Genomic DNA, 27,028 nt, shown 5'->3' with positions numbered 1-27,028 from the left:
ATGTCTACAGAACTACAGAGAGCTACACTTATTTTTATCACCCCTAACGTTGAGGAAAAAGGTAGTGACCTTGATCTGACCTTTATGCGAAAACAAAAAGGTCAAATTTGATTAAACTGATAGAATTATTTGGTAATATGATCCGTTTGACTGTGTCAAAATTTCATGAATTTCTTATTATAAGAAGTATATTTGATAATGAGAAGACTTCTTTCTTAAGACGCAGGTTTGTAAAAATCCTAGAAATTAAACAATTGATCATTGTCTAGAGATACTATAACCACTTTAATTTTAGTGTGTCTCACTTGAAAGACCATCTATTTACCATTAAAGGTTAATATCCCATAGCTAAATAATTACTTCCATTGGAGAAATAATTTTCCTCTTGAAAATACTATACGATTTTTAACAATTCCTCGAGAGAATATATTTTTTATTGGAGAAAAGTATTTTCTGTAGGAATTCAATTAAAACCAGTAGTTTTACTATGGGAAATTAAGATCCCTTTCGGGTTTTAAAATCTAATACGAGTTTTGTTCAAATCCTATTGGTTTTAAATTCATGTACGAAGTTCTTTATGCTGGTAGGAAATTCAAAATTCCTTATGGGATACATTAAAAACAACGGTGGTTGTAAACTCTTAAAAGCAATGGTCTATCATATGGCATATTTGAATTTTTCGACACATGTAACTTATACGGCTGCAAAATGTCATTTTTGGCACTGTTTTAATTATCCGGCACAACATTCAGTATATTCTTGCAATAAGGTACCTCCTTGTATGTAAAAAAAAGTATAACAATTGATAATACAAGTTATTGTGACAATATAACCCTCTTTCTGTGCCAAATAAAAGAAAATAAGGAAGTAAAGAGTTACATTGAATAAGTTTTATCAACAAGGCATATTCGTTTAGACTTAACATTTGTTTACATGTATTCTATGCTCAACAGCACCAAAATGTTCAAAGGAAAACAATATTTCTTCTATTAATGATTGATACCTTTGCAACGGATATATTATTGTCTGTTCATGGTTTAAAAAATCTAACCCCTTTCAAAAATGAATAAATAAACAAAGATGAATAAATAAAAACCTAATAAAAAAGACTCCATAGCTATTAGGGAGATTCTATGTTCTATATGACAATTGTGTTTTTAATTTTGTATGATCGCTTAAGATTTAAATAGTGTGTGTAATATTGCACAGTGGATTCAAATTGAATGAATTCGATAATGAGTATACACAGTGAGGACAAATGAGCTGTGAAACAGAAGGAAAACATATACGATATTCTTTAAAATAACCCAAACATGATTTATATATTTATTTCATATAATGCCATTCACTATGTGTCGAAAGAGAAAACAAAACAAAGTTAATTGCAATGAATTGTTAGATTTTGACGAACTGTTTGATGCAAATTCATGCAATCGTCTCAATTTGATATTTTTTTTCTAAATCTTCATATACTATCTTTGAGACAAGCATTTAAAAACAAAATAAAAATAATTATAACTTTAAAAAAAATGAGCGGATGCCTATATTACTTGTTTTAACTATATGCATTATAAAATCTTAATTCTAAAGGCAAGGAAACAACTAAGAACTCGGGAACAAAAATGACTGTTTATATCTAACATAAATCTTAATTCTATTTAAATTATTAAAATTCTAAAAAAAAAAATATTCAAACTGTTGTGTCTAGTCCTAAAATTAGGTATGTAATTTAACAGTTTGTAAATATTTATTTACATAATATAATAATTTTTGTCAAACTCAAAGGTGATTTTAGTTGTACGACAAATTTGAATTCAGCAAGATCAACCCAATTATCGCAAATATAAATGTATAGTAGGTAGTGGTCATTCAGCAAGAATTAATTAATCTTATCGACTGTCTTCTTTTAACGGAGATTTAACCAAAAATATTATTTTCTTGGAAAGCATATTTTTTTTTACTTTTAATGTGAATTTATTCACAATTTACAGACAAAATAGAAACTATTGATCTTAAAATAAAAAAGGAAAAAGAAGAAGTTGTGTAAAAACTGCACTAGAAATTAGATATTTTTGGCGATTATGAAATGAATTCTGTTTATAATCACTTGTAAAACTATACAAAAACTTCCAAAAGCATAATAATCACCGAACCGAATACAAGATGATTATTGTATTTCTTGTGTAGCTAAATCATCGTAGTGGTAAACAGGTATTCTCTTTAAAGGAATGATAGGCATTTATTTTATCATTAATCAGCTCTCTAAATGTAATGCGTGAGCATTACAGTACATGCAATAGACATAATAAATAGGATTTATCCCACTATTTTTTTCCGAAAAATCAAGACACAAAAATACTTTACTCTTAGTAAACGAAATATATAATCAATTGATATTCTTACGCATGTAAAGAAAAAAAAACTGGATTTTTCTCAACAAGTAAGTGTGTGGATGATTCACTATCAAGGCAAACGCATGAGTTTTTTTCAGTAATTGACATGCAAATAAAAATTTAAATAAAGATGTCACTGCATAGATATTAAAGTAGTGCAAGGCGCAATGCGTGCGCAAATAGTTAAATTTGCCGGATGCGTCATATGAACATAACTGTAATTGGTCGAAGCCCATAACAAAAACAGTATTAAATGTTTCATTATATGGTTAAGCAATTAATTGATATATACTTTGCAAAATGGAATGTTACTTTTATTACCTTTGAGTGTAAACCTCTCTTGAACCCCGCCCCCCTATTTTTTTCTGAATTAATGTTTTTCATTAAACAATTAAAGTGAAATAACAGTTTGACGAGTCTCATAGTGGAGTTTGGACTTCTAAATAAAGCTAGAAACGCAAACATAGGACTCTGACATGTCAATAAAAAATGACAATAACAAACTGTCAGCAATCAAATTGTCAACTGTCAATCTAAGAACTATGGTACTCAGGTAGCCGTCAATGCCTGCGGGCCTCTTGTACAGTATCTCATTCATTATACAGTGTTTATATTTCAGTACAAGTATCTACAACATGAAATAATAGACTCTCGTGCACGAAAATAATGAAAATATCAAATTCAAGCAAATTACCCAACAAAAGTAACGCAGACAAAAAATGTACATCACAGCAAACGTTATTGTTAAGATAAGATATGGCCCGAGTAAATATTCATCTCCAGGAGAACGATTCAGGGTCACAGTGACAATTTTTAGGTACTAAACTATTAAAAGTAATGGCTGCGTTGTCAACTGATTGTTTTCTACCGATTTCCAAAGTCGTGGTCCTTACAGACAGTAAGAATTCAGTTAAGTTAAAACTAATATCTTATGAGCAAAGGATATGTAGAGTAATGATTTTTTTTTAAAGCCTTATTGTAATAATCCTCTGTAAGTCTCTCTCTCTCTCTCTCTCTCTCTCTCTCTCTCTCTCTCTCTCTCTCTCTCTCTCTCTCTTTTCTTTGAAAAAATATTTTAACGTATGCAATTTTTTGCGTGGCTATGTTAAGGCTGTCCGAAGCTAAATTTATGAAAAAAATACTATTTTAAGTATCGATAAAATACTTTAAACGAAAAAAGTCTTTAGTTTTTTATTTCATAAACTAGCAACGATGTCCAACACTATATTCGATGCATTTATATGACGTGATATGTTCTTCTTAAAGTACCTCACTACACCCAGACTTATACTTTTTGAGACCCTACGTCACAACATGGCGATTTTAATGTTATGTTAAACTGTTTATCTCGTTCGATTGGTGTGTATATCGTCGTAGCTCAGTAGTTAAAGTATCAGACTTGTGAACCGCAGATCATGAGTTTGAATCCACCTGGAGCTTTTGTTTATGTTTACTGAATTAAATTTTGAAAATGTAATTTTTCATCCAAAATCGTTGATTTTTTTTGCCTATATAATTCTTATCCATTATGACATCTATCATAATTAAGTAATTTTCTGCTTATTTGAGAAAATTTTTCACGTTGTAGTGAGCTACCTTAAACATGTGATATGCGTATTAAGAACACGGCTGATGTTCTTAATAAGTCGCATCGGCGCAAGTCATTAATGACATGAAATCAAAAATATTTTTACGAAAAATCCTTTGCTAAGTCACGTATGTCGCAGTTCTTGCTGGTAGTTCATTTAAATATCTCGTTTATTTGAAATATTGCCAAAACATTGAGCACCATAATCAAAATAAAGCACAAAATCTAGACAATAGCTTCAATACTACATGCTAAATAATAATGTTTATAGTGAAAAAAAATGCACGATCAATATATGCGATCAGTTTACAAATTACATAATTCAATCTTTAATCATGTTGCAGTTTCGTAATCTCTACAAAAAATTATAAATGAATTTTGATATCATAATACGGACAACATTGTCAATATAAACAATATTTTATTATGTTTCATTGACTTTAACAACGAGGCACAAGATCTTTGATGTTTCTTCTTTGTTTACATTGGCTTAATCTTGATGTCATTTTTTAATTATTTGCATTATTTACACATTCAAACATGTCAAAAACTAACATGCGTTTACTGTTGAATATTTATATCTCACTAATTTTTAATAAAATTTTATACCAGCCCAACTTGTCACCCAAAAAACAATAGCAGTGGGTAGTTCAATTTACAAAGATTACGTGGCATCACCAGCTGTGGACGGTAATACCGATCAGGACAAATCACGTTGCTTTCATAGTGATGTTAGGAGAGATATTACAGAGGCGTGGTTACGTATTGATCTGGGAGGTGTTAACAGTTTCAAGTCTGTAAAGTTCTGGTACAGAGGGGACAGTAAGCATCATTTAATACCTTCATCGTTTTATATATAAACTGTTCTAAATTATTTACTTGAAAAATTATTATTTTTCCCATTTATTCTTTTCCTATATATAATTCAAATCCTACAACTTTAATAAAAACAAAAGTATTTCTCCGTGTGTCCAATGTACCACCTTAGGAGTCCTCTTGTTACACAGATCCAAAAACAATAAAACAAAAACAAGTTGCTGTCCTTTAAAAAAGGACTACAATACGTGGACCATTTGCATGTGTTTCCAACGAAAACGTAAAAGCCTTAAGATTATCAGAGATTCCACCGACTCTATCCCTCTGCTTTTAACGACTAAATTTGTACGTTGTATTACGTATACTAAATGTATAGCCCTGAAATTTTATCTCATAATTTAAAGGGTTCATACTTCTAAAAAAATTATGATCTATCTATGAATGAAGTTTGCATGTAAAGTATTAGGCATTTGGTGAATTCTACTATCTGCGCACACATTACGATTCGCACTACTTTGTTAAATAACGTTATGCAGTGACAGCTTTGTGTAAATTAAAAATTTCATATTTTGATGCATTTTTCTTGAGATTTAAACTTTTATACAGTGACATAATTATTCAATCATACTTAAATGGTTAAAAAAATTTAATGGGGAAGTTCTCTAGCCTTGCCTACTATAAAAGTAAAGTTAAGTTACAACAAAACATTGCAAATTATGTTATTTGATGCATGTGGAGTTTCGGCATAACATAAACTTATTTCATAATACTGATAGTTCGTATCACATGCCAATCATTTCTTTAAAAGGAATACTTTGTTTCTGTACTGTTTACCAACAACTTTACAATTATAGCGCATTTGAACTTGTGTGTGCATAAGGCACGGAATCCCGATCCCGATTCAGATAAACGTGTGCTAGCCTGGTTCCCTGAGCTACCCATTACGCACAGGAACCAGGCTAGCTCATGCGCAGACTAAATTTTCCCCATAGCATCCGGTTTAACCTCGCTTATATATTTTCTCAGGGTCCACGCAATAACAAAAAACACACACAGTCATACACTACTTATAAAAACTCGATATCATAGAGATATATCTCTTTTGTGTGTCCGAAAACTATATTTTAATAATTGTTTATCGACTTTCTTTTAAGGAAAACCGACAAGACTCCGTGGGTACTCTCTCCGTGTGTCCAATGATACCAATGTACCACCTGTAAAGTCATCATGTTACACAGACCAAGGAAACGTCATACTACAGACCATTGTGCAGGAGGACTGTGAGAAGACAGCTCGATACATCTGGATTTATCAGAAGAACAACCCTGATGGGGATATGAGCCCTATTGTAGAAATTTGTGAAGTCCAGGTTTTTGGTACGTAACATGTAGTTTTGATTCAAAACAGCATTGTACAACACTATTAATTTTCATATGCCAATCAAAAGGATTTAAAAGAAAGAATAGCTAAACCCTTAAAAAATCGTTAAAAAACAAAATGAAATAAGTTTGGAATTCAGATATTGAAAAAATCCCGCAACCAGTGAAATACATATTTTGTTTCTTTTATTTAGAGAAATATATAGTAATGTTGTTAAATAGAATAAAGTTAGAGAGAAACAAGTATATTTTCATATTTCCTTTACCAAAAATTACAATGTAAACCGTTGAAAACAACCCAACTTTTTCACAAAAATGTTAATTTTATAAAATAAAATAAGTTACGGTTTTAATCTTAGAAAACAAATCATACTATCTCTGTTCATGCAGACTGATGTACAGTAGTGTTGTGTAATAGTATGTAGTACTGAAAGGATGAACAACACCATTAAAACCCCAAAATTTGGATGCTTCACACAAAAATTGTAACAATTGGTCTTGTAGTTTTAACGAGGAATTTTAAAAATGTAAACTTGTCAACGCACGTGGACGATGCTTGACTAAGGACGCAAGACACGACAGTCAAACACCATTAATGATTAGTCCGTCGTGCGTCATAAGTTTTCATTCGTCGTCTTGCATAGACTCTTTAACAATCCATTACCAGACTTATGGTACCCAGGGGATCATTATGGCCTGCGTGCCTCTTGTTTTTATTATGAAAGTACATAATATAGTTATTTTTTTTTAATTACTTTAAGTAACAGCTTTTAGTTGTTTTGTGAATTTAATTGTTTCAAATATGACAGTTTAATTTTTCTAAATAAAAAAAAATTCCAAGGATGTTCCAGAATGTTTAAAATGTTTTGAGTGTTGGTTTTTACATGTAATAAATGGGGTGGTGAAGTAATCTTCATCTTCATACTTTTCTACAAGGGTTCTTAATGACAAAATATTGTCTTAAGATGGACTTTAGTCATATTGAGGTATAATATTTATTATGCTTATGTTATACGATGAAAATAAAAATGAAAAAAAAACCCAAAACACAAAAACAAAAAAGCCTGTCAAAAAAATGTTTTAAAATCAAAGTATTTAGTATTTGATAATTGTGGTTTGATCTCTGACCGACACATATCAATTAACTTGATTTTGATCGTTGTGATTCTCGTTTCCTTGGTATATGACTATATTATTTTATGATATTTTGAATACTGTTTAAAGAAAGATTTGTGGTAAACCGGGTATGAATATATGGTCTCTAGAAAAGTTTAATGGCTATTTCTAAGTCAGTTGCAACAAACGTAAGCGTAACATTAAATTGAAACATAATTTGACTATTGTTAAATAAATGGAAATAAAATTAACAAATATCAGTACCTTATAATCAATTAGCACTGTATTCGGTATATTTTATCTAGGTTGTGAAGTGGGATATTATGGTAGAAATTGCACAAACAAATGTGACCACTGCAAGAATAGTGTAACTTGTGGAGTACAGAATGGGGAATGTGATGCTCTAGGCTGTATAAACGATGGATACCAACCTCCATTATGTAAAGGTAAGATTAAATGTATTATTTTTTTTCCCAAATACAATATCAGATAATACTTATTCATTCAATACGTACATGTATATGTAATTTTTACTAACTCAATTATATTTGTTTCATTATTTTGAGCAGTTTGATTGTTATTTATTTAGAGTGTAAACGCGGTAGGTATGGACTTAATTGTATAAAACAGTGCAGTCAATTTTGTATCGACGACGACTGCCAAAAAAATGAAGGAACCTGTATAAAGGGCTGTGAGAGAGGTTACAGTGGAAATCTCTGTAATGAAAGTAAAGTGTTCATATATCTATCTATCTATCTATCTATCTATCTATCTATCTATCTATCTATCTATCTATCTATCATCTCCTTTCTTTCTTTTATTCTTTTTTTTAAAAAGATGGATATTCGCATCATGCATTTCATGAATTTTGGGGGGTTTTTAAATGCATTTTATTTATTGAAATGAGTTTTATAAATTTTAACTTCGCTATATATTTTCTTAGCATGCCAGAAACAATGGTACGGACTTAACTGCTCTGAAACGTGCGGAAACTGTTTAAAAGATACTATATGCCATCATGTTACCGGGACTTGTCTTGAAGGATGTGCTGCGGGTTATAAGACACAAACTTGTAAAACCTGTAAGACGACTATTCACTTAAACGTTGTATAGCAATGATTTTATAGAAATACACCAAATACATAAAATATAAGAGAACTTGATATAACATATATTGCCAATACCTTAGAAATTCCGGTAAAGATTCCGAAAATTGATTTGAATCGAATTTTAATTATCTTGGTTTAAAAGGAAAAATATTAATAATTGTAATATTATAATCTCCATTATCACTATTTTAGAGCATCATAAAACTTTGCATATTATTTGAAATAGTTTATCGAAACATTTTTATTGATCAAATTGAAGCTTGCGACGATGGAAAATACGGAATGAATTGTCGGTTCGACTGTAGCAGACACTGTTTGAATGACAAGGTGTGCAACAAAATAGACGGTAGTTGCCGGTCCTGTGCAGATGGATATAAAGGACTAAAATACAACACAAGTAGGTTACATTTATAACAAACGTTGATCTAAATTGCAAAGTTAATTTTGTATAAAATATTTTATTGATATTTTTTTATTTCCGGAAGCATGTGAAACTGGAAAGTATGGTAAAGGTTGTTCTCAGAACTGTGGAGCCTGTCTCAAATCCACTGCCTGTAATCACATAACTGGAGATTGTGAACTTGGATGTGAACCAGGATGGCAAAAAACAGATACATGTACAACAGGTAGTTCTTACAATCGTCTTTTTAAATTATATATTATTCTGTAAAATATAAAGTAATGGAATTCATGAATGTTATCTAATAAACACAATGATAAACCAATAAGACAATAGCTTATATTTGGTTGACACTTTATGGGTATTAAATCTAAATTAATCGTTTGTTATCCAAATATTATTAATATTCAAACAACATGATCCTTCACTAAAATTTGTTTACGAATTTAATTAGATGAAGTATAATTCAAGTGAGCATGACTTTGCACATCTTTAAAAAAATGCATCAGTAGGAGCATTGTTACATACATGTATCTAACTTTTCTGTATTGTGTCTTTGTTCTCAAAATTAACATTAAATGTAACGTTTACAAATAAAAAAAAAATGTGATATTTTACCTTGATTGTGTAACCTGCTAAAATGCTATTATTGAGAATTGTATATAAAGCCGAAGAAAAATGAATAGCTCGTTCGTCTATTCGAGGTGGACATGGACTTTTCCAATAGCATTTTATTGACTGAGCATTATTAGGAACATAATAATATTTTTTTAAATTGTTTTAGTAAAAGTAAGTTTTTCTATGCCAGTATATACACAATATGACATTTTTGGAGTAAAAATCAACTTTTATATACAGCTTGGTCCAAAGTTAGAGCTCAATTTTAATCATAGATAGATAGATCTTTTGATGATATCACTTGTTATACCTATATGTTAATTATTTATAGAGATAAAAAAGTTGATTAATTAACCACCCAGATTCTTGGAGGTTTCTTGAAGGGTACAACGTGACTCAATAATAATTTGTTGATAATGGGCTAAATAGTAAATACATATATCTCACAAATTTATCGCTGTCGGCTTCATTAGAGGTGTAAGATTCATATTTTCTAAAGATGACTACAGTTTCGCTATTATTCATAGCTTGTTTGAAAGGCACATTTGGACTAAACTGCCAATTCAACTGTAGTGGAAATTGTCAAGATGGAGAACCTTGCAATTCAACAGACGGGACGTGTACATCCTGCTCCCCGGGATGGGACAATGTGTGGTGTAACAAAAGTAAAACGGATCTTAAGAGATTTGTATTAATTAGTATTGCTGAAAATTGAAAGAAAAACAAATTTGATGGTTCGGTGTGAAAATGTCACCTTTCTATATATAGCTAAGAACAGTTCTTTTTTTTTACTTATAAGAAGTTTGATTACTCTTAACGGTCACATTATGCTGTTATGAAAAAATTAGCATTACCTTGTGAAGTCAAATTTTATAAACTCATATAAATTTAATGCAAAAATGTGACTAATTATCAAGTTTTCAACAAAATAATTCGTTCTATGATAGATCTTTTGATGATATCACTTGTTATACCTATATGTTGATTATTTATAGATAAAAAAAAGTTAATTGATTAACCACCCCGATTCTTGGGTGTTTCTTGAAGGGTACTATGGGACTATACGAATCTGTTGAAAACGGGCTAAATAGTAAATACATATATCTCACAAATTTATTGATGTCGGCCTCATTAGAGGTGTAAGATTCATATTTTCTAAAGATGACTACAGTTTCGCTATTATTCATAGCTTGTTTGAAAGGCACATTTGGACTAAACTGCCAATTCAACTGTAGTGGAAATTGTCAAGATGGAGAACCTTGCAATTCAACAGACGGAACATGTACATCCTGCTCCCCGGGATGGGACAATGTGTGGTGTAACACAAGTAAAACGAATCTTAAGAGATTTGTATTAATTAGTATTGCTGAAAATTGAAAGAAAAACAAATTTGATGGTTCGGTGTGAAAATGTCACCTTTTTATGTATGGCTAAGAACAGTTTTTTTTTTATTTATTAAAAGTTTGATTACTCTTAAAATCTGAACGGTCAAATTATGCTGTTATGAAGTCAAATTTTATAGACACATATAAATTTCATGTATCTAGCATGCGATGCCACTTGGTATGGAGCTGGCTGTAAGTTTCAATGCGGACACTGCTTCGGTGAGAATAATTGTCACCACGTCCACGGCAGCCGTCTCTTGGGCTGTCAAAAGGGGTTCACTGGAGACTTATGTTTCAATCGTGAGTGTTGTATTTGCGTAATGTTGAACTCATAAACCAAACTTGTTATTTACAACTTCACTTTTGTATATGTATTAAGGTGAATATAGTAATGTAAGAACAACCATTTCCTGTTTAAATTTAATTATTTTGTCCGCGTTAATCAGAGGTCTGGCAAAGGAATGAAACCTACTCAAACAATGAACTATGCAGTGAAATAAAAAAAATATATCAAGAATGCCTAAAATTTCTAAAAATGGCATATTGAATGTTTGTGAACTCTTTTTTTAAGTGATATTAACATTTACGTGAACATAGGTATCGGAGATTCTTTTTTAAAAAAAGAACTTCAAATGGAATGTCAGAAATATTTTATTTTCGTTGGAATTCCCCCATATTCATTGAACATGGGGAATTATGTAAAAATAATTTTGACATTATAATGGATACACCACAAAAGTAAACACATTATTTTACTTGATCGTGATCTTAGCATTCTCTTGATATTGTGACTGGTGACTAATATAGACCTGAATTTATGATGCCAAAAAACACTGCTTGATGTCAATGTTTTAAGATCCTTTTGATATTTTGATTATTCTATATTTGATAATAATTTTGACATATATATACAAATCACAAAACTATTTTCTCAGTGTCCGGTAAAAATATAATAAAAACAAAAATTATATATATATATATATATATATATATATAATGCAACACTAACTGCAAAACATAAGCGCTTTCATTGTTAAAAATCTTCAGACGACTGTATATAATATATATATATATATATATATATATATATATATATATATATATATATATATATATATATATATATATATATATTAACAAACAAGTCGAACCTCTTCATAGTTAATCTTGTTTTGCTCAAGGCACACTACGGATAGAAGTTACTCCCCCTGATACACTGGATTTAACAGTCGTTCTCCTGATAGTGTGCCCTATGGCCGGTCTTTTATTCATTGCACTGTGTGTCGTCACAATGGTGTTCCTCTCACGGTATTGCATATTTTATTATTTTCTAATTTCTATTGTAAATTGTTATTTTCATAACAAAATATATTTAACTAGTTTAACGGTTTTTCCGTTATTTTTATGAAATTCATTGTAAAATCATATAATTCAGTTTCTACACTTACTACCTTCAATACCTGATACTTTTGATTTGTTATATCTGTAGATTATCTTCATCTAGATGTACAATGTTGATATGATTTAGTTTTTCTTATCATTTATTTATAAACAACATTTAATTTCTTTTCTTTGATAACATGTTTTATGATGCTAGCTATCGAAATGGAAAACAGAAAAACAAAAGTACAGACGAAAAATTTCACAAGATTGAAGAGCAAGGTTTGATATACATTTTGTCATTGTAAACAAAAGAAACTGTGATTGTTTTATTCTCCTTTTATACTCGTATTTTTTTTTAAATGCTAGATAATGAAGATGAAGAGTCTCCGGAAACTTTAGATGACACCATACTTTACACAACAGTACAAATCCGTTCAAAAAGCATAAAGACAACTGATCTTCCCTCTGTAATCAAGTCGATGGGGGATGATACAGATAAAGGCTTTACTGAAGAGTTTAATGTACGAAAAAAGATTAAGTATCAGGAGCATTAAAAATTGTTTTAATTTGTCTTTTTAAGTCACCTGAGTCACTCAGGAGCCTATTGGTATCTGTTATTGTCCGTCGGCGTTCGTTGTACGTTGGTCATAAACGCTTAAACATTTTTAGCTTCTTCTCTGGAACCAATGAACAAATTTCAACCAAATTTGGCACTTAGCACCTTCGGGTACAGGGAAGCAATTTTTTTTAATTGATGGCCCCTGCCCCCTGGGACCTGAAGGATGGGGCTAAAACCATCAAAAATAACGCTTTCTTTAAAAAAAATCTTCCCCTTTACTCTTGGACATCAAGCAGTCAAACTGCTTGCATGGTTGTAATAGGCATTGATCTCTGTACCAAAAACCGTAAAATTCATGGCCCAAGGGTTAGGGGTTTTGGCGCTAGGGTGGGGATTTAATGAATTTATATTGAAAATGTATTTATGTTTAAAAAATAGTTAGCCAATGAACTAAGTGCATAGTTAATATGTTGAGGAAGAATGCCTTTTTCAAATTGTGAATGTAAAGGCTTTTTGGTCAGAGGTTCTTGTGTTAGGGCGGGATTCTAATGATTTAAAAAAAATATCCTCCTCTTCTCCTGGATATCAATCAGATGAACGTAGTACATAGAAATAATGATGAAGAATGCCTATTCAAAGCTTTTTAATTCCATTGCCCCTGGGTCAGGGGTTCTGGTGTTATCGCATGGCTCCAATTATTATATAGGGAAGGATGGTGTGATTGCGACCAATTATTTTTTTGTACTTGATTTGTTTAATCATGTCACTGTATGTTATGATACAATTTTTTCATATTTGTTTTAGAATTAAGAAAAATTGTGGGATTAAAAAATCCCGGAATATTAAAAATGATTGCATTAGCCCTGTAATTATAATGCATATGAATATGCATTTTAAAAGCTACAGTGCAGCTACTCAAGTGTCCGATAAGGCCTATGGGCCTCTTGTTAAATGATTTTGTTTGATTATTTTTAAATATGAATGATATCACATCATGTGGTATTTTTTAACTCCGTGTACGCATATAAGGACATTATTACATTTTTATTTTCCTTTCTTATCAACATTTTATAAAGTCCATTCCCTACGGAGAACAGTCTAACATACTTTGCACCGTTGGAAAACTGCCAGAAAATATTCCGAAAAACAGGTTCAAGACAACATTTCCTTGTAAGTCACAACATTTCCTTGTAAGTCACAACTTTTAATGGTATTGCCGTTAGTGAGTTTGCTAATGTTCCATTCGATTTATTTAAACAAATTAAATAATTTCAGATGACCACTCTAGAGTTGTATTACAATCTTCAAAGAATGGAGACTACATAAATGCAAATTTTATAAAGGTATATATAGTACAAAATAATACTTATAAATAACAAAACGCTTTATCTATTTTGTGAATTGCAGTCACTTCTTAATGAAATAGAAATAATACAGTTCTATGCTTTTAGAATACTGATGGTGATGCAGTGTACATAGCATCCCAAGGTAAAATAAATTATGCACTTGCAATATGATCTACATTTGGTATGGACACAATTTAGAGAATAAAAATAGCAAAATCTATGATATGTTTATCTTATCAAACAGGACCTAAACCAAAAACGGTTGGAGACTTTTGGCAAATGATATGGCAGGAAAACGTATTTGTTATTGCCATGGTAACTAACCTGAAAGAAGGAGACAAGGTTTGTTATGAGAGTTGAATTTAAAAAAAATGATGTTCTTTGTTAAACTGTGTACTGTTCTGTGATTCTTTGAGATATTTCTTTAAAATTATTACATAATTGTCATAAAATGCCTTTGTAAAAATCAAACAATTTAAATATTATTTTAACTGCTTTGCACGATTAGACAGATGTGTCCAATTTCACCGGTTGCAAAAATAAATTTAATCCCACCTTTTTCTACAGACGAGGATGATTCATGCACGATTTCTGAATGTTTAGCGATACTTGTAATGCAAGTCTTATATTCTCTGTATTTCAAATTAGCTTGAAGTCTATGTACTTTTCAGACGAACAAATATTAATTCGTATTTAGTCCATTTTTTTCTAGATGACATGTTAGAATCCTAATTCAAAGAAAATATTAAGGTTACTGCTTTACTGACTGGTTGACGTCAGTTTCATCTTCGTGGTATGTTGTTTTGTATTTAGATCAAATGCGAGAGATACTGGCCAACTTCAGGAGACAGTAAAATGTTGCTGGAAATATTTACCGTCCAACTGTTTTCAGAGAGAATATACGCCAATTTCGCAACCCATAACTTGAAGTTATTTAACAGAGAGGTAGCATATATTAATGTCAAAACGGTTATTTATGTTCATGCAATATGAATTCTTTTGTTTTTAAAATCTTTAAAAAATACTGAATTCATTCAGATAATAATGTGGAAAAATATTACCAAATCGTTTGCTTTTTGTTGTGACGAAATTAAATGAAATTGTTTAGAAAAATCAAAGTACTGAAGTACTGAAAGCCGGGCTCTTTTGGTGTGTCTTTATGCATATTGTGTAGTCAAGACTGAAAATCAAAATCTCTCTCTCTCTCTCTCTCTCTCTCTCTCTCTCTCTCTCTCTCTCTCTCTCTCTCTCATGCTTTTAATGTCGGCAAAGCATCAGAGAGCGACCAAATTTTGTAAGCGGCTATAAACAAAAAATATGTCTGTCTAGTAGAAGTTAAAAAGTTCAACAGTTGCTGCCTTGAATTTTGCAACAAGCATTATATATTCAATCCCCGTTTCTTCATCGCGCAACAAAGTAGTTCATGGAAATTCATGCGCATTGTATTTGTCCAAAATGCATAGTAATGTTTTAAAAACACGTTATAAATAAGAAAACTAAGAAGGATAGACAATTCATTCGGAATTTAAAAAAAAGAAACAAAATGCCAACACTTTTGACAAAACGTAGCTCTTTGTGTAACTATTTGGTATAGCGGAAGCTTTACCTTGACGCTGTTTGTTTTTTTGTTTATTTGTGCTATTTATAGTAACATTGGCGATTTGCCTGCCTATAGCCAGGACTCTGCTTTCAGCAGAGCCCGGCTAAAAATCATGTTTAAGAAAATCCAAAAATGATAGATGTGGGATAAAACAGAATGCGTTATACTTTTTTTTTATTCTTAAGACCCAGGAAACCCGCCAAATAACACATCTACAGTACACATCATGGCCCGACCATGGTACGCCTAACCCTCTGGAACTCCTCTCGTTTTACCACTATGTATCAAGGGCTATGGAACAACATCCCGAACAGAAACTCGTTGTTCACTGCAGGTTTAATGTTAAATACATTGAAAGTTTTTCTCTGCACAACATACAATTATATTTTGTTTTCATGTTCAAAAATAGCAATCTCCTTTTTCATATCAAATTACTTTAACTCGTTCCTTTTTTGTGCATTCTTTTTGTATCGTTTTTTGTTTATGTACGAATTTAAGCGCTGGTATAGGACGTACCGGGACATTTATCGCCCTTGATGCTCTACACAGACAAGGGGTCAAGAAAGGCAAGATAAACATTGTGGAGTATGTGCATACCATGAGAGAAGACCGAATGAACATGATTCAAAATACGGTTCGTCGTATGCAAAATAGCATTACACATATATTATACAGTTTACAAATGTGGCATTAACAGTTGATACAATTTACATTTTTTACGAATGTATACAATTTTAAATATACTTTATTGGTATAACTCATTCTTGTTTGGATTTATTTTTGTACAGAATCAATACAAGTTCCTATACCATGCACTGTATGAGAGTTTCCGAACTGGATGTCATGTTCTAAAGAAGGATGTCTTTGTGCAAGAAATGGACGCACAGATGCAATCGGATAAAGCTACAAATCTGTCAAATTTCCGGACTGAGTTCAAAGTGAATCTATTATATTATTTTGTTCTTTTTTTTTCCTTTCGATATTCCATGTATAAGCAGACCTTACTTTTATTTTACTAATTGGTTCCAGACGAAGTGGGTAAATCTTATGCATATACATGTATACATTGTATGATGTATTTTTCACAGGAGCTTGATTCAATGAGGAGAATTTTTGATGAAAATGAGAAGCAGATAGGACTTCAAAATCTCAAATTAAATATGACGGAAAACGTTTTACCTGGTAAGAACCAATGGATGTAGACATCATTGTACCCGCTGTGTATTTTTTTTTCAGAAAATGAAAAGTTTCATCATCGTTTAACTTATTAATATTGATTAATTTCAGCGGACAAAATGAGGCATATTCTATCATTTAATTTTTTTTCAAAAAATGAAAGTTTCATCATCATTACTAATATTGATTAACTTACTAATATTGATCGATTTCAGCGGACAAAATGAGGATTATTCTATCATCCCACGTACCAGAACCAGGAACCTATTATAACGCTGTCCCTATTTCGGTAAACGTTGTGACATGTTTACGAAATGAGAAAGGCATATATTGTTGGGCCTTTTTGGAACTCCTAAAAAAAGGATAACATTGAAAATTAAAATACTATGACTATTTATCTTTTTATTTCAAAACTTCGCAAATAAGACATTTCCTCTCTTAGGACAACGGTTGACATGCTTGTGGACATACACATTTTTGAGTATTTCTATTTATCACATATGTATATCAATATACGGTGAGTATCACTCATGGTATATATTTTTGATATTCCACTGTTTTCTTACACCATGTGATGTCATGGTTAAACATGTCGTAGCTTTGAGGGAATGACTGACGTAGAATGAAAAAAGTAACAGAATAATTCAATTGAAAAGTGTGCAGTTAGAAAGATGAAGCATTAAATGATGTTATATTATTTTTTAAATAAACTGATAAAAATATGTTAGAAAATTAAATATTTGTTTGTCAATCTTCAGGAAACCATTTTTTTTTTCGTGCGTTAGTTGTTCAAGTCTTTTAGTAAAGGTGGTGTGAGGCTAAAAATTAAAAATATTCAAAAAAATTGGGATTTAACAAAAAACACTGATAAAAAGAATCCTTGGGGTTAGAGAATACACAACTTGATAAAAAACATGTATATCGCAAACTATGAGAGACCCTATTTATAAATGTAGCAGTTGATTTATATTACATCACTTTTGTTCGTTAGAAATTAATTGTTATTCATGAGGCTGTACATTAATTTTTTAAAGACGTTTACAACAAAAGATTGCATCATAGCCGGTCAGTACCCGGTCCAAGGGGCGGGGATTGATTTGATCCGCCTCCTTGTTGACCAAGACTGCAGTTCTCTGGTCTTAACACATCTACTGTCTGAGATACCACACGTAAGATGATGCTTTGTCTTTATTTTATACAACATGTTTTCTTGAAAATATGATATGCTATAAATTCAGATGGTGAAAAAATTCATTTTTGCCTTTTATAATTTTCTATCGATCGTTCTGAAATTGTTTGGAAGATATAACTCTTTAAAGACTACTTTTACTTTTTATTACATTGTTTCATCCGATTAAAAAAAATATTTCAATGGAAAGACATTTTATTTGTATTTACTTATATTTTGCTATTTTGAAATTAATAGCATGCCTTAGCTGCATTATTTCCAATAATGAAATATCTCTTTAATCAGAGCCGTGGGTGGTTTTCGGGTCCATTGTTCAATTATCGTGTGGAAGTCAGCCCAATGACCAAATTGTCTGCAGATGTCAACAAGTATAATGTCAGAATAAAGCCACCTTCGGTATATATTGTATTATCTATTTTCTAAGCGGTAAGGGTATACGCTAAAATGCTTAGGGAATGTAACTAAAATTGTAAGCAATCAGCTGTTTCGCCTATTCTTTTATATATAGTCTTTTAAATTATTTTTTTTAGACTGCTGCAGCTCTGGTAAACAATCTTGATAAGAAATTGTTAATCGATGTACATCATTTCTGGCATAGGTGTCTCTTGTTGATTTGCAAGTGTTGTCATTCTTTTAAGATCGTATATCAAACAATGATACGTATCGTAAAAAAATACTCATAATAAATGATAATAGTTAATTAGAAAATCATCAATGATTTATTTTGTTAGCTCATCTCAGTTATCTTTTTTAATAAAGTAAATATTCTTTTATAACATGCATTACGTAGCTAGATATCAATATACATGTATGTGCGCTATCTACTCGGAAGAAAGAAAAAAAAAGCAAAACTTAACAGTTAACATTGGATATAAAAATGATACATGAATTGTATTTTAGGTTCAAGACATAAAATTGCACATTCATAAGTATAAATCTCATTTTATATAATATGCAAGGCATCATATTATTTATTTAATCATAAGAAGTTGACCGTATTACACAGTTCATGTATTGAAAAAGTTAATAACCGCTTTTTAGAGTAAGAGATTTCACAAAGTATCAATGTACGAGATAACAGCTTGGAATCCCACTGAAAACCTACCATAAGTATTACTGGACGCAGTAAAACGTATACAGTTATGTGAACTAGTCGATCCGGAGCGTAAACTGACCATTTTATCCAGGTACACTGTGCATTCGACGTATGTTTTTATGAAAATTACTTCTTACAATAAAATTTCAATTCTCATGCAATACGTAATATATTTTTAACTTCAAATTATTTTTCTACTAAAACAAATGTGTTTTGAATTCTTACTTCGATTAAGAGCTCTCAATAACTTTTCAATCAAGCGTAAAATGACATACTTTGGATATGAATACATTTTGAATGATCGAACAATCTTTATTTTACACCTATTTAACATTGCAAACAGGGATGGAACAACCAGATGTGGAGAGTGTTGTGCTGTGTATAACGCCATACAACAACTACAACAGGATCAGGAGGTGGACATGTTTAACATTGTCAGACAGCTACAGAGTCGTCGTCCGGAAATGATCTCAGACTTGGTATAGCTTTAAACAACAACTGTTTTTACCTGGGTTTTTTTTTATAACATTCGGTATTCAGATTTACATGTTCAAGTGTTATAACAATTCCACATTTTATAAGACAAAGTAGGCAAAGCAGGGAGGGGTGGAATGAAAGGGTTAAAAATTCAAATATAAAAAAGACAGAATTACAGAAGATCTTTTAAGGTTGTTGTTATACTTTTGTGTACTTCAACGTTGCTTTACATATCAGTCAATAAGCTTTAGCGGAGTTAAACGTTTAACTACAGTGTTAGATTATGTCATTATTATGTTTTATAACAACAGAATTGTGGGGAAAAGTGATTATTTGTATTAGAAAGTGATATTTTAAATGACAAGAATAAAAAACATTTTGAGATTTTATTGCCCCCCCCCCCTATTTACTTATGCTATCCTTTCTCCTGTTTAAATTTATGTTTATTGAATTAGAAATAATAAGTGACTTCAGTGTTTGAGAGTCATCTTTCAAAGAAAACGTTATTATTTATTACATTTTTTAAAATTAAGTAGCTAGGTTGTTCGTCATCAGAATTATAATTCCCAATCTTCGACGATTAAGACGTTAAAAGAAATTCAAATATAATACGACGTGAGAAAACTCTTGTTGTATAATACTTTTAGAAAAAATCGAAATACACAATTACTTTTGCAACCAGCTGGGTTTTTTGTTTGTCTTACAAAAAACTTGAGCTAGGTTATAACAACCGTATACAAGCTAAAGAAAACTCGTCCACAAAATGTCGTTTTTTTTTGTTATAACACGTTGTATATTGCAGAACGGGTACTTGTTATGCTGCCAAGCTGTAGCTGAGTTCATCAAGTCTGACTCAGAGGACACGTACATGAACTCTGTCAGTAATACAGTGACTGTTGAGGAGAACATGTATGATAATACTTAATGCGTCGAATGAAGTCTGGGTGATTAGAAAAAACGCACTAGGAGTTCAACTGATATTTATTGATAACATTTTCTTAGTACTTTTTGCCTTTCCTTTTTTAATATTTTTCTCACGTTATTTGTTGTCTTTATTGTTTTATTTCTTATTTATTATTCAATAATTCATTAATTTTTCTTTGTATTGATTTATAATTAGTGATATTTATTTTTAATATTTCTTTCAGTATACGGTATTATGCCAAGATACTTATTAGTTTCTACATTGAGCATTATTAGTGGCAATATTCTTCCCTTATTAAAACTATGCTAGCATGTTCTTTGATTGTTAATTATATCTGCTATTTTATTTTATTGATTATATACGATATTTTATTCTACAGCAAATTGTCATTGTTTAAAAGACGGAAGTATGATTTATGGGGTATTGATATTTTCTTTTTATTTTAAAGGCTTGTTTAGTTTCAATGTGTTTTAAATACATTTCTACAGACATAAAAAATACAGTATTTTATCTACAATATGATTGTTAATATTTGTTTAGTAATTTTTGCCTTATTTATATTTCTTCTCATGTTTTTTTTTTCTTTGTTGTTTTAATTTGTTAATTATTGTTCAACTAATGTATAATTTGTCTTTGTTTTTATTAATGATAAGTATTATATTTTTTGAATAGTTCTTTTAGTGATGAGGTATTTTGCCAATAAACTAACTAGTGTCTACATGAAGCAGTATTAGTAACAACATTTTACCCTTGATAAAGCTATGCTAGCATGTTGTATAATGTTTTGTTTGCTATTTCATTTTAATGATTATATACGATATTTTATTCTATACAAAATTGTAATTGTTTAAAAGACAATTTTAAAAAAAAATTAAAAGTTAAAAAAAAAAATGAGAGAAACGTAATTTACTCTTGCAGAAGATTTATAGGGTATTGATATTTTCTTTGTAACGTAAGGGTTTGATTTCTAAAGACATACAAAATATAGTATGTTATCTATAATGTTATCTACCATAAAACCATAAACAAGATGTTGGAATTTGTTATATGCTAAACTATAAATAACATAAAAGTTTGCCTTGCTTTCATATTTTCGTGACAGACATTGTTACTTTCCTATTTTATAGTGATAAGCACAAGTGCTACACAGTATTTGCTTTCAATGTGGCAACGTGAGCTATTTCATTCTAAAACGATAATAATTTCGTAGAACCATAACATGACTTCTTTTTCTTGTTTATGTGTTTAAGTGCTGATTTTACAATGAACTATAACCAATAAAATTTACTATTTATGCTTTTTTGTTTTGTTTTTGTTTGTGTTTTTGTTTGTGTGTGGGTTTTTTTTTTGGCTAAACACAATGAAAAAAGTGTGAGACAGTTTTAAAATCTCGCACTAACAAAAAAAGCTTTGTTATTAGTACGAGATATTAACTCGTTATAACTACTAGTATTTCATCTATTGATATGATGACATAACTTTAATTAGATGTATATTTTTATCCTCTAGAGGTTCGGAAGCGTAAAGGGGCTTACTCTTGTGCGTTTTTTTAAAAATATGTTTGAATAGAAATATAGGTTTAACACCTGAACAACCGTTTTTGACACCCTCACTGTGTTCCTAACCTATCACCAGGAGACTTGATTGAAACACAATTAAATTCAGATGTAGGGGAATGTTTTAATAAAAAAAGCTTAAGCTTTTCAAGTCAAATGATTTTTGAAAAGACGCAGTTTGAAAAATACTAACAGATTTGCAATAAATCAGAAGTTTCATCCCCTTTAAGAAGGTAAGGGCTATCATTAAAATAAACTTGCATAGAATCATCATAACCAAATAATGCATTTTGCTAAGTTTAATTGAAATTCGCAAAGCAGTTTTGAAATGTTGTCTGCACAACGACGATAAATATATAAGTATTTTAGTCAAAATACGTGTTTGGAACATGGTTTATGTATTAGATATGATGAATTATCGAGATTAAAGACAACGTCTCGGCCATACTTGTTTTATAATTAAATATTATTTCCTCTATTTCTTACGGAAACGTATAGTTAATTCATGTTTCTATAGAAACAGCCAGACTGAAATATACACGCCCCGTTTATCAGTTTATCTATTGGTTGAAATCTACAGTGGCTGAAATGAACAAGAAACTGACAGGACTAAAAATGATATGCCCATTTTATCGATTGGTCGAAGTCTAGAGCGACCTAAGAAAAATCACGGACTGCAATGTCTTATAAATGTAGAAAATATCTTAAGGATGACGTTTACTCAGAATGAAAAAAAAATCCACTGATGATAATGAAAAACCATCTATTGTGTGTTATAGGCCTTTGCTTGTATTGTTATTTTTCACTTTCAGAAAAGTAGGTCAATGACCTACTTTTTGAGTTAATGGCCATTGAATATTTATTGAAAAATCAAGAAAAATCCCATAAAATTTTACACTACGATTGAGATTTTCTTAATTTTAAAAATATTACAAATAATTAAACACTTTAAAAAAATAAGATACAGTTTATGAATGGTAGTGGCACTTAATGAGTACTCAACATTAAGATTTCAGCATCAATTTTAAAAAAATAATTCAGTTCAAATTTCCTCTATCAGTTTTCAAATCCCTACCCATTTTTGATTAAATTTTACAAAAAATTGAACGATGATAATACAAAAACATTTATGATATTGAACTACTTATATTGACCTTATTCTGTTGGCATAAAATTTATATGAGGTCAATGATCAAAATTTTGAGATATGATGTCTTTTATCGTTTTTAAGCATTTTTCAATATTTTTATTATTCGTGCCATAAGATTATTTTAATGAATAAGTCAGGTAAAACCAACGGAAAATATGCAAAATTACGTAGACTTAAATATAAAATCCTAACTTTTAATATTACACTACTGCCAAAAAACTTTTACCAGAAAACAAAATCTGCAAAATTTAGTCCGAATTTCCTCTGTTTGGCTAAAAGTCAATTTTTGTTTGAGCATAATTCCATAATAAAGTAAAACTATTGACTGTTTTGTCAAAAATAATTAATTTTATATATACTTTTTGTGTTTAGAACAAATTTTACTCATTACATTGAACTTTTTAACAATCGGAATTTGAAAACTCAAACCCTGAGTAAATAACACCCTTAAAAGCCCTATTAACATTATCCAGTTTAAGAGTGCAAAAGGATTGAATAGCACATCAAGTGGTATTTTTATGATAAAGAAAATATAATATACTAAGAAAAATATAAAATTATTACAACATTTAATCATTAACACACGTTCCCTAGCCCAACTTGTCAATACCAACAAAATCACTCTTAGTAGAACGACCTATCACGGACTCGGAACGGTGATATCGACCAGAAATAAATAAACTGTTCTCATACCGATCTGATATTAAAGAGAGGTGGCTAAGAAAGACCATTGGAGAATATTCTGTGTCAAGTATGTCAAATTATGATACAGAGGAGACAATATTTTATATATTATAGCATTCATGAAATATAAGCTTTTTAGTTGTTTTAATGTTTATTAATCATAGTTTGGAAGCGTTAATTTTTTAAAAAGTAATGACCAAACTTATTTACGTATTCAGATTTTTTTTTTAATTTGTTGAAAATGTTAATAATATACATGTCATAAAGTTATTCAAACATGTTCATGGGTTGAATATTTGTCTATGGACGCCCTCATAATTTCCTCATACCATTTACTACATAGGAAGATCAGATTACTACATCACTACACGACTTTGTAAGTTACTATTTCCGTGTGTCCAATGATACAAATGTACCACCCGATGTGTCATCGTGTTACATAAATACAGGAATTGTCACGCTTCCGCCCATTATAGAGGAGGACTGTGATAGAACAGCTCGGTGCATCTGGATTTATCAGTATAATAAACCATATCATGACCCGGTCCAATGCTTGGAATCTGTGACGTATTCAGTAGTTATCCATTTTCAAGAACATTGATAAGTTGCCACATGCTAATGATCAAGTATATTCAAACACAAAATGTCACTATACACAAGGATAGAAACAAATACTAAATCGCTTACTTGAGGCCCGTGGGTTAATACATAACTATCTTTAAACACGTAAAATAATCATATATAACGTGTTCTACCATTTGGATCTTCATAGTATACTTTCATACAATTATCTATAGATTGTTAATTAGTTTACAAATGTCTAGACAAGATAGGATAAGGGCCATTTATGGCCCCCTCAGCAAATATTTTCATTTTACTACCATGCATAGTGTTGACCTCAGTAATCAACATGGTAGGATTTTTTTTCTTGGTAACCCTTCAGTATAGCTGCCTAGCAACGAAACAAACGTGACCATGGTTTCGGTCTAAATTAAGAAAAAAACCTCTTCGTTCAATTGGGAAATTTTAAGTTACTGTTATTTGATTAGCATAAGTTTATTTAATTGAAGTACCAACATGAATTGATGCATTAAATGCATAAAATTATTTACTCAGCGTTTCCATGGCAACCATGGATTTCCTTAGTAACCAACAAAATAACTTCTATTTAAAGCCCGATTGCATTCTGAGAAGTATACAACTTAATAAAAACTTTTTAAAAGCTATTAAATAAATAATGTAACATATTTTTTTTACATTAATGTTCATGACATTGTGTTTCCTGTTACCAAAAAAAAAACATTCCATAGCAACCATATGGATATAGATAGATCTGCAAATGTGTAAGGTTGTTTGTGCTTAACATAGCAGTGACCTTAGTTCTCGACATCTTAGAGGATTTTCTTGGTAACCATTTGATTTACATATACATGTAGAATCATGCAATTCAAAAGATATTAGTGAGGGTTCTGTTATTAAATAGATAAAGGAACACCTTGTCCTTTTACTTATATGGTAGTTACAATAAATTACGTATTTATCATTCTTCTTTTTAAAACTTTTAATACCGTCAATAACATTAACACATCAAAAGAAAAACGTATTTAAATTCAGAAATGCATTTATTAAACGACTTTTTTCGGTAACCAATTAAATAACATTTCAAGCCCAAATACAAACAGCATGCACAAGTATAAAAGGTACATAGTATTTAACATTGCAGTTATTTTTTCCCTTATTTTTTCTACATATTGAAATGTGAATTTTTCCTAGCTACACATTCCGAAATATATGTGTTCACAGAGAGAGAGAGAGAGAGAGAGAGAGAGAGAGAGAGAGAGAGAGAGAGAGAATATAATGTACAAACTAGTATCATCTATTATATTTCAAATCCAATGATTGGTACCTCTACATGTAACAAAGAATGATACATATCTCCCTAAAGTATTAACAAACATGAATGAAACACATGTAAAATTACCGGTAGTATCGTCCAATATACTTCACATATAATGACTTAAGCAAGCACACATACCATATAGTATTCATATCAAAGTAATGGTTTCAAGAAATCATATTATAGTCAACAACATTGTGTTTGTACATGTACACATGTTGTATACACATCAAAGAATTCTTCACAACAGGCTACATGTAAATTAAATGATTAACAGAATTTATGGTACTATCAACAGAATGTATGGTACATTCATGTACATTAACAAATACATATAACAATAACATGTACATATGTGCTCTGTAATAATGTTTCATTATCTGAAAGAAAAAAATCAACTTTTAACAACATACGTTTAAAAAAGTATATGCTATATACATACTGTAAACTAATATTTATTCGCGACGACTTTATTTCGCAAGCCTAATCCACGTACGTTTTGTTATTACAGTCATACGCCAAAGACTGGTTCATGGTGAGATATATTCGAGATGACAAAGCCCTTGCAAAAATTTCTCGCATACAAATAAAAGTTGGTTTACAGTATATGCCTGCTCACAAAAATTCTGTTATATGTAATATTCTTTCATGGCCATTTACTTTGCATTTTCATCTGAATTGAGTCCAATTTTCATGAAGCAGATCTTCACAAGCTAGCACATACAATGAATATTCATGATCTGGAAAAAAAAATCAACAATACAAAACACATTTCTTAAACATATGCCATGAAATGCATTCATAAGCAATATTCTTAAGGTTTCACTATTTTGATTCAATTTAATTGATTAAATTGTCTTATATTTCTTCTTATATATTTTAATTACGACACTATTCTTCTCAAGGTCACTGACTCAATCACTACATCTGTTTACAAGCTCAATACCGTACCCCTGTGCTATGGTGATGTTCAACCATAATGATTGATACAATTTAACAAAGCATTTTTAAAAATCCAAATGAGGTACCTTGCAATGTTTTATTCATATAGGTTTGAAAAATATGAATGTTTTAATTTATTTTCATAAATTATTTTTAATAAAGAATAAAATGTATAATTAATTTATTTGATATTAATATTATGCATTTATTGAAACAAACATATTTCCACTTTTCAGAAATACCA

At 30.4% G+C, this 27,028-nt stretch overlaps 1 protein-coding gene across 1 annotated transcript; it reads left to right on the top strand.

The window, feature by feature from the left end:
- LOC136275517 (receptor-type tyrosine-protein phosphatase alpha-like) lies at positions 1-21,852 on the top strand. The gene is made up of 27 exons (XM_066084962.1): positions 1-61; positions 5,952-6,173; positions 7,598-7,738; positions 7,882-8,019; positions 8,236-8,373; positions 8,661-8,798; positions 8,887-9,027; positions 9,947-10,084; positions 10,967-11,104; positions 11,986-12,112; positions 12,402-12,466; positions 12,554-12,708; positions 13,823-13,916; positions 14,022-14,089; positions 14,198-14,234; positions 14,337-14,434; positions 14,906-15,037; positions 15,878-16,026; positions 16,191-16,326; positions 16,481-16,630; positions 16,781-16,874; positions 17,084-17,157; positions 17,903-18,037; positions 18,343-18,453; positions 19,099-19,244; positions 19,497-19,632; positions 20,433-21,852. Exons 1-25 carry the CDS (start codon positions 1-3, stop codon positions 19,165-19,167), a joined length of 2,949 nt encoding a protein of 982 aa, XP_065941034.1. The 3' UTR covers positions 19,168-19,244; positions 19,497-19,632; positions 20,433-21,852.
- The last annotated feature ends 5,176 nt before the right edge of the window (positions 21,853-27,028 follow it).

Source organism: Magallana gigas, chromosome 1, assembly GCF_963853765.1.
Source record: "Magallana gigas chromosome 1, xbMagGiga1.1, whole genome shotgun sequence".
Taxonomy (NCBI): Eukaryota; Metazoa; Mollusca; class Bivalvia; order Ostreida; family Ostreidae; genus Magallana; species Magallana gigas.
Note: the sequence above shows the minus strand (reverse complement) of the source record. Positions and strands in the feature narration are given on the sequence as shown.